At 43.0% G+C, this 10,125-nt stretch overlaps 1 protein-coding gene across 1 annotated transcript in view; it reads right to left on the reverse strand.

Moving 5' to 3' along the window:
• Positions 1–10,125, reverse strand: part of CCDC73 (coiled-coil domain containing 73) — a 102,299-nt gene that overhangs the window by 40,540 nt on the left and 51,634 nt on the right. The window contains exon 9 of the mRNA XM_019519962.1: positions 5,782–5,886. Coding sequence (XP_019375507.1) covers positions 5,782–5,886 — 105 coding nt within the window. The remainder of the gene's footprint in view (positions 1–5,781; positions 5,887–10,125) is intronic.

Raw genomic sequence — 10,125 nt, forward strand, 5'->3', positions numbered from 1 at the left:
TGCACTTGTCGGTGTTGAATCCCATCCTATTCTCATCCGCCCACCCCTGTAACCTGTCTAGGTCCGATTGCAGCCTATTCTTCCCTTCTAGCGTGCCCACATCCCCCACATCTTAGTGTCATCAGCAAATTTGAGCAGGGTGCTTTTTACCCCCTCGTCCAAGTCACTGATGAAGATGTTGAACAGTGCAGGCTCGAGGACCGAGCAGAACCCCACTTCCCACATCCCTCCAAGTCGAAAACGACCCATCCATCACCACTCTCTGGGTGCAGCCCTCCAGCCAGTTGGCGACCCAATTGACTGTGTGGGTGTTGACACCACAGTCCCCCAGTTTCTTAATGACAACAGGGTGAGAGACAGTGTTGAAGGCCTTCCGAAAGTCCAGAAAGACTATGTCCACTGCTACCCCTGCATCTAAGGATTTGGTGATCTGGTCATAGAAGGCCACCAGGTTGGTCTGACAGGACCTGCTGCTAATGAACCTGTGTTGGTTGCCCCTAAGCATAATCTCCCCTGCTGGCCCCTCGTGGATATGCGCCAGAATGATTTTCTCAAAAAGCTTGCCCAGGATAGAGGTAAGACTAACTGGCCTATAGTTTCCCGGGTCCTCCTTCCTCCCATTTTTGAACATAGGAACCACATTGGCCTCGTCCAGTCTTCTGGCACCACACCAGAGCACCACAAGTGCTCGTATAGCCATGCCAGGGGTCTCGCAATGACCTCAGCCAATTCCCTCAGTACTCTAGGGTGGAGATCATCCGGACCAGCTGATTTGAATACATCCAGTCCTTCCAGAAGTTCCCTAACTAGCTCCTCACTAACCCTTGGCCTAGGTGCGCCTCCCCTGGGATCTAAGGGGGCCCACCGGGGGTGTGACTGTTCTGGTCCCTGCTTAGGAAAACGGAGGCAAAGAAATCATTAAATATGTTGGTTTTGTCATCTAGTGTGACGACCAAATTTCCTAACGTGTCCTGCAGGGGCCCCACATTACCCAGAACCTTCTTTTTGCCCCCTATGTATTTAAAAATTAATACACCAGAGGGGAGGGAGCAGTTACAGGCCGACCTGCACAGGTTAGATCAATGGGCAGAATGTAATAGGATGCAATTCAACAAAGATCAATGTAAGGTACTCCACCTAGGAAGGAGGAACCCCCAGCACACCTACAGGTTGGGGGATGTCCTCCTCAGCAGCTCAGCGGCTGAGAGAGATCTTAGAGTCATTGTTGGCTCCAATATGAACATGAGCCAGCAATGTAACGAGGCCATCAACAAAGCCAATCAGACCTTGTCATGTATTAGCAAATGCATGACCAACAGATTGAAGGAGGTGATGCTCCCCCTCTATGCAGCATTAGTCAGGCCGCAGTTGGAGTACTGTGTCCAGTTTTGGGCACTGCACTTCAAGAGGGACACAGCTGATCTGGAGGGGGTTCAGAGGAGGGCCACTTGCATGATTAGTGGTCTCCATGAAAGACCCTACAAGGAGAGGTTGAGAGATCTGGATCTCTTCAGCCTATACAAAAGATGGCTGAGGGGTGACCTTGTAGCTGCCTATAAATTTATCAGGGGATGACAGCAGGGAATTGAGGATGCACTGTTTACCAGAGCGCCCCAGGGAGAAACTAGGAATATTGGGTGCAAACTAGTGAAGAGTAGATTTAGGTTAGACATTAGGAAGAAATTTTTTACAATAAAGGTGGCCAGAGTCTGGAATGGGCTTCCAAGAGAGGTAGTGCTGTCACCTAACTTGAAGGTCTTCAAAAGGAGGCTTGACAGTCACCTGGCCAGGGTCGTCTGACCTCGGCCCTTTTTCCTGCCAAGGGCAGGGGGTCAGCCACGATGATCCATTGGGTCCCTTCCAACTCTATAATCTATGAATCTATGAATCTATTTAATATTATATTTATGACTGAGATGTGATTTACTTCTTTTATTTTTAATAAAGTAGAGGAATTGAGAACTGGATAGCCTAGAAAATTGTAACAAAGGCTTCAGTTTCCCTAAAGCCACTTGGTGACCTCTAGTGGACCTCTGAGGCCTGTTTAAACACCTCTCACCACCCATCAGTTCCCTCTCTGACACTCACCTGCAACAATTTTAATGTTATTAGGAACATTTGGGAGACTAACTGGAGTGTGGGTTTGAGTGTCCTACTCTCCTCTACCCTATTAATTGGGCTCTGTCTCTCCTCTGCTCAGTCCATGGGCTCTTTCTTGATCCCTGTTCAGTCTCTCAGAGCTTTCATGCCTTCTGCACCATCTCCCTGGTTCTCACACCCTCTGTACTGGCTCTTGCGGGTCCCATGCTCTCTATACCAGCTCTCAGGGCTGTAGTAGCTCAGTCACTATTCACTGGGGCTCTGACAGCCCACTCCTATTTCACTCGGCCTCTGGCAGCCCATCAACTCAAAAAAAGTTCTAAGTCCTCTGTGGGACATCTTCAGTAGCCTCCATCCCTCCCCTTCAGCCTTGCAGTACTTAAGCCAGTCCACAAATAAACCAAAATATGCAGCTTCTGCCACTTATCTTTTATGCAGTCCTTGACAGTGGCTCCTTCCTGTCAGAGTTTCTAGACTGCCTTACCTCTTGGGTCCATGAGCTCACATTCTGGAGGTTGACTGTCACTTCTCCCCAACCACTGGACCTGGCAACAGTCCTTCTGCAGTATAAAATCTGGATTATATCCCCCATGGGACCCTCATTGAGGTACTAGACCCCACTCTGGTCTTCCATCTCTTAGTAATGGGGTAAGGGACCTATTACAAAGATCAATAGTGGACTACCGATCTTTTATTTTCATTAGTGCAAATCAAGACCTGGTAATTTCTGAATGTTCATTAAGACACCAATATGTATTACACTAATACAAATGCAGGAACACAGATGGTTGGAGAATAAAACTACAAATGAAAATTGTTTATTTCTGTTCTTGATGCACTGCTACCACCGTACAGAGTGCTACAAAGCTGTAACTAAACTCCAAAATGGGATTCTGGTCAGTTTTGTGTGATGAAGATGCTAGAACCTAGTGCTAAATGTGCAGTGTAAGTGCCAAATTCATCCCTGATGGAAACTGCTTCCATCTCATGTCTTACATAAAATGAATGCCATCTGTACAAAACTCTACATAAACGAAAAATAAGAAAAAAAGAAAATAATCATAGAAGTATAGGGTTGGAAAGGACCTCAGGAGGAGCATCCAGTCCTCTGCTCAGTGCAGAATCATCCCTCTCTCAACCATCTTAGAAAAGTGTTTTTCTAACTTGCTCTTGAAAACTTCCAAGGATGAAGGTTCCAAAAGCTCTCTAAGTAATTTGCTTAACCACTCTTGCTGCAATTTAAAATCATTATTCCTTGTTCTGTCTTCTGCAGCCACAGAGACTAGGTGGTCACCAACCCCTTTATAATCATATTTCAGGTATTTGAAGACTGTTACCCAACTCCCACATGCTGTTCTCTTCTCCAGTCTAAATAATCCTAGTTCTTCAGTCTTTTCTTGTAAATCACATTCCTTAGATCTCCAATTATTTTTGTTGCTCTTTGCTGGACTCTTTCTAAATCATTGATATCTTTCTTGAAGTGTGGTACTAAAAACTGGACATGGAACTCTACCTTAGGCCACACCAGTGCTGAACAAAGCAGAAGAATCATTTTCCTTGACTTACAAACAATATTCCTATTAATACAGCCCAGAATCCTATTAGGTTTTTCTTTGCAACAAGAGCATTCTGCTGGATCATATTCATCTTATGGTCCACTATAACAGCGAGGTCCTTTTTTGCAGTACAACAGCCTAATCAGTCATTCTCCAATCTGTATTTGTGTATGTGATTGTTCCACTCCAAGTGCAGGACATCATACTTGTTTTATTGAATTTCATTTGATTAATTTTGGACCATTTCTCCAGTTTATCAAGGTCATTCTGAATCCTAATCCTGTCCTCCAGAGTCTCTACAGCTGTTTTGCCAACTAACAGTAAATTTACTGAATGTCAGTAAAAAAAAAAAATCAGGCTAAAAATGGCTGTCAGTAAAGTCTGCAAAAAAAACAAACAAACCGTTAGCTACCACTAAAACACTAAGTAGCTGCACTTTGTTTGAAGCTCATGCAGACACAGTACAGCATTGCCACCTGGTGTCCAAATAACAGTGCAGCACCCTGCAAGGAGTATTCTCTCAGTCATGTGCTGCTGCTGCTGCTGCTGCCCAGGCTGCCTGTAATACTGCTAAGTCACAAGGAGGCATCTTTGGGGATCTATGCCAGGAGAGGGGAAGTGGGGTCAGTAGGGGGGAAAGGCAGCATGGTCCAGGCTGCAGTCGGGGACATCAGGACATAGGGGTAAATAGGAGCTCCTGGCAGATGGGGACAACACAGTGTACAACCATCGCTGCAGTCAAACAGGGTTGCCAACCCAACAATATATTTTACTGCAAACTTATGACTGACAACCAAACTTCTATTTTTTTACTATGCTTAATAATAAGCCCCTAAATTTAAACCCAGACCTTCTAACTGATGTCCTGCAGCAGGGCAGGGCCTGGCAGAAGAGTGACATTTACATTATGTAAAACATATATCAGTAAAAACATGCATCAGTAAAAGCTTGGTTGTCAGTAAAAAGTTTGCGGATTGTCAGTAATTTTTTTTCCTTGGGTTGACAACCCTGGTCTGTAACTTCACCCAGCTTGATGTCATCTGGACATTTGTGAAATGTACACTTAATCTCATCCTCCAAATCATTAAAGGTGTTAAACAGCACCAGGCCCAGCACAGATCCCTGGGGAAACTCACTTGATAATGCTTCCTAGTTAGACATCAAACCATTATTTCAAGCCATTATTATCAAGCATAGTTAGACATCAAGCCAGCTATTGAAGCATGATGATGCAAGCAGGTATGTATCCACCTTACATCAATTTTAACACTAAACCTATTTAGTTTCTTAATAAATAATCAAAGGACTAAAAAGAGCTAAAATTATACCTTCAGCCTTATAGATGTTCTTTTAAGGTCATTGTGGGGTGCACTTCTGTGGGACAACACTACTGCTATTTGCCCTATACTGTTGTGTGTACATACAGGAACTTTGGAACACATCTTTAGCTACACCAGGTTTGTGCCTGGCATTTTTAAAGAAATAGTGGGGTAAAACAAAGTTGGTGAAATCATATTTGCATTCCTCCAACTCCCAGTGGTACCACACGCCAGTTTGATTTCCCGTGAAACAGAATTTCAAAGCTCGTCTAATTAGGTTGGCTGAGAAAAGTTACAGCTGACATACTCTGACCTGGCTCTTTTACCACTCTGGACATGAATCCTAGATAAAGGCAGCAGAAGAGAGATGGCATTATGCTAGGGATACCGTTATGCTGGACATTTGTTTCCTTTTGGCAAAACAGAGGATGGGATTGGGTCCCTACAGTCTCAACTGGATTTTTCTAGTACCTTTCAATAACAAGAAGTTTCCACAAAACTAAATAATTAACACAAATCTAAAAACAAAAATAAAATAATTTAATTATACCAACATTTGTGATGGAAACCAAAATTATGTTTTTGTTATACATGACAGAAAGGAGCCAGCAATCTTTTTTCTTTGCAGGGGTTCAGGACAGGAGAACCATGGGGTGTGTTTCAAGGTTTACGCTGACAGTTAAGGAGCTGAGGGAGCAGTGAAAAAGAGGTCAAAAGTTCTGAAAAGCATGCAGATGTCTTTAACAGTCCTAAACTCCACAAATAGAGCAGCTACTAGCAGATTTTATAATCAAGAATAATCTGACCTTATAGTTTGCCTTCAGTGCATTCAATTCACTTTCCAATCTGCCATTTGTTTGGGCCAGTCGCTGGAGCAGCTGCTGCATATGTTGTAGAGATCTCATAATTTCCTTATGAAAATAATAAATCAAAGAATATTAAATAACTGCTTTAGTTTGCAAAGTTTGAGTATGAAATAAATAATGCTAATTTATTACAAAAATTTATATTTTTATTAGCAAATGTATTTTTCTCTTAGTCAACAGATTACATAGTTAAGATTAATATAATTGTTATATTCCCTTTTTATAATCAACACAATTAGTTTGGAGAAAGAAATTAGGGGAGAAAGAAATAGCAACTCAACTCCTCTCTGCATACTATCTGGGAGAAAATATAATATAGTATGATTTCTTCAAGATATTATCTTATATAATACAACTAGATGAACAGTCAAGTAACAGTTCTAGGCCATTCTGAATAAGACATGTTTAAACATGTCAAATTCAACCTGAATCTGAATACAGCAGATTTGGCAGAGTCATTTCACAATGTTAGTCTGCAAAGCCCAAAGATGAAGCATGTAAAAGTTATCAGCAGCCATCTTGGAAAATGTAAGACATTCTTCTAACTCTGCTATCTCCTGAATTTGGAATCAAGGCCAAAATTTATACACAGTAGCAGTACATTATATCTCAACAAATATATCAGAACGTTGTGATAGAGTTTGGGGTTCAGCTTTGTGCTTAGAATCTTAACTTTCTGGAGTATAGCTATCAATGATCTATAGCAATACTATAGAAATTCTTAAGAATTAATAAAACAACACACACAAGCATTTTAATTTCAAGATAAAAATCAGATCCAGATTGTAAGCCCCCTATTTATAATATTCTCATCAAATTCAACAGAACTACACTTATGAGTAACTGGGTGCATCTATGTGTTCACCAGACTACACAGTTGTTACTGCGCAGTCATTTAGCATTTGCTTTACTAAATGACTGTACAATATCCACAATACCCTGAGGTACATGGGTTGTTTCCGACCCTAGTGCATAGTAGCAAACAGGCTAGCTGAATCCTCATTGCATGAGGAGTCAAATAAACACATTGCAAAACAGCATCTTTTGTAATCATCTGCTTGCCTGCCAGCATGTCACTGTTTTCAGAATGGGAGAGAGGAAAGGGAGCAGAGGGATTTTGGTCTGGGTGTTTTTTAGCTGCCGCTGGAGGGTGGGGCCAGTGTATTGGAGCCCCGCTGAGGTGGGAGTGCTCCAATTCACTCACTCACTCACTCACTTTACTGGCTGGTAAACCCCTAGAATGAATTTCCTCTGCTCCCTTTCCCCACTCCTATTCTGAAAACTTTGCAGCCTCACAGGGAGGAGGGGCTGTTGCTAGGGGAAAGCAGCTGCAGACTCCCAGGCAGACTCCCTCCCACCCACCCTGCAACCAACAGTGAACTTCTGTTCGTTTCAGGGAATTGTTGCAATTCAGAACACTTCCTGCAAAGTGTTCTCAGTTACAGCAGGAAGCTGCACTTCTGTCTGCAGTCAGTGTTCTGCCATAGACCTGCATTACTGTTATTGAATAACAATAATAATCAATTGTTACTGCCTAAGAGAAAATTGTAATGCACACTGCCTAAGAGAAAAAAAAGATGGAAATTTAAAAACTGCAGCACTGTAACTATTTCTGAAGACTATTCTCATCCCAAAAAGAAAAGGTCTGAAATATAGAACCACTCAAATAATTGGTTGATTAAGGTGTAAAACTGAAACTATCTTAGAGAATGTAAATTGATCAAGGTGATCACCATATCCTTGTGAAACAAACTAAATGGCGGTTGTGATGACAAAAAATTATTAGCTAATTGAAACAACAGAATGGGGACAATGAAAACTGTGTAACATGAAACAATATGCAAAATACATTTCTGAAGATGCCAAGATAGAATAATCTAAACAAGCAATAAATATATACAAATACCTACAGAACACAATCCTAAAAACATATCTAGCAAGCAGCAATAAGTAAATGATTTGTGCAGACAAAATATGTAGACAGAGCTGAGTCAGAATGGAAAATATTATTATATCTATAGGTTAGCTGGTATTAAAAAGCAAACCCTTGAGCCAAACTGTTTCCATGTATTTCTAAAAAATCTTCCAATTTGAACATTTTCTAGCTTTTTCCATATACACAGAGAATCATAGAAAATGAGGGTTGGGAGGAATCTCAGGAGGTCCTCTAGTCCCCTGGTCAAAGCAGGACCATCCCTAACTATATCATCCCAGCCATGGCTTTGCCTAGCTGGGTCTTAAACACCTCCAGTGATGGAGATTCTATAACCACTCTGGGTAACCCATTCCAGTGCTTTTCTACCTTCCTAGTGAGAAAGTTTTTCCTAATATCTAACCTAAATTTCCCTTGCGGAAACTTGAGACCATTGCTCCATGTTATGTCATCTGCCACTGCTAAGAACAATCTAGCTCCATCTTCTCTGGAACCACCCTTCAGATAGTTGAAGACTGCTATTAAATCCCATCTCAGTCTTTTCTTTTTGATACTAAATAGGCCCAATTCTCTCAGCCTCTCCTCACAAGTGATGTACCCCAGGCCCCTAACAATTTTTGTTGCCCTCCATTGGATTCTTTCCAGTTTGTCTACATCCTTCTACAGTGGAGGGCCCAAAACTAGACACAGGATGCATCTACACATTGCCCTATGGCAACATTGGTCCTACACTGTGCTTTAGTACTTTCTTTAGGAAGTACTAAAACATGGCGCAGTAACTGCCCATAGTGCACTATATGCACTGTGCATGGTTATTTTTAGCAGCTACTTTGCCATAGTAGCATGTTATAATGGGTTAGCAGTCCACTACAGTGAAGTAGCTGCTGATCACATGTAGACACCCATGGACACTATGCCACTGTAGCATGTCATTACAGTAACATAGCATTATGTGTAGACTCGCCCACAGTACTCCAGATGTGGCCTAACCAGTGTTGAATACAGGGGAATAATCATTTCCCTTGATCTGCTGGCAGTGCTCCTACTAATGCAGCCCAGTATGCCATTAGCCTTCTTTGCAACAAAGGCACGCTGTTGGCTCATGTTCAGCTGCCCACTGTAACCCCCATGTTCTTTCCTGCAGAGCTGCTGCTTAGCCAGTTGGTCCCCAGCCTCTGCCGGTGCACGGGATTTTTCTGTCCTAAGTGCAAGACCTAGCCCTTGTCCTTTAGGGCTGTGCAAAGCTTCAGTCGATTTGATTTGGCAGAGATTTGGCCTGATTTGGCAGCTGAATCTCCAAATCCGAATCAAATCAGGAGACATTTTAATCTTTCTGAATTGAATTGATTTGGAGTGATTCAGAGAAATTCAATGGTTTAGACATAGACAGAGCTTTAAATATTTTTTCTACATACCTCAAGGTACCAGGTGGCTCATGAATTCTGAGATGCTGGAGTGGAGGGAGCGTCCCACAGGAGTGCAGAGGGGCCCCCAGCGTGCTCGGGGGAAGACCCAAAAGTGGACTAGAAGCACTTCCAGTCCATTTCCAGGTCTGCCGTAGAGCACATGAAGGACGCTGTCCTGCCCCCCTGGCTCAGTGACTGGTGCCTTCTGGGTCTGGGGGGGGCACCAGGGGTCCCCCCCATGGCTGATTGCCAAGCCATGGGGATGTGGAGGGACCCCCACACGCTTGGCAGTGGACCCAGAGGTGGATCGGAAGTACTTCCGGCCCACTTCTGGATCTGCCACCAAGCACATGGGGGGCCCCTCTGTACTCCTGTGGGATGTTCCATCTGCCCCACCACTACAGCATTCACAAGCCATGCCTGGTACCTCAAGGTATGTAGAAAAAATATATAAAGCTGTGTCTATGGCTGAATCACTGATTCTCCACATCAGCATCGAATCTTTAGATTTGGATTCAGCCGAATCAAATTGAGACTGTGATCCAAATCAACAAATCGAATCACTGTCCCCCGATTTGGGCTGAACCCAAATCAAATATGGCCTGTTTTGCACACCCCCATTGTCCTTATTGAACCCGAGATTTCTTTTCCTCCAATCATCCAATTTTCAAGGTCACCCTGAATCCTGGCCCTACCCTCTAGTGGATCTACTACTCCTCACAGCTTGGTATCATCCATGAACTTGCTGAGGGTGCACTCCATCCCATCTTCAAGGTGCTGATGAGAATACTGAACAAAACCAGCCCCAGAACCAACCCCTGGGGCACTCCACTTGATACTGGTTGCCAACTAGACATCGAGTCTTTGATTACTAACCACTGAGCCCAATAATCCAGCCAGTTTTCTATCCACTTTACAATCAATTTATCTAACCCGTACTTCCAT

Source organism: Gavialis gangeticus, unplaced genomic scaffold (assembly GCF_001723915.1).
Source record: "Gavialis gangeticus isolate Ggan-Ray unplaced genomic scaffold, GavGan_comp1, whole genome shotgun sequence".
Taxonomy (NCBI): Eukaryota; Metazoa; Chordata; order Crocodylia; family Gavialidae; genus Gavialis; species Gavialis gangeticus.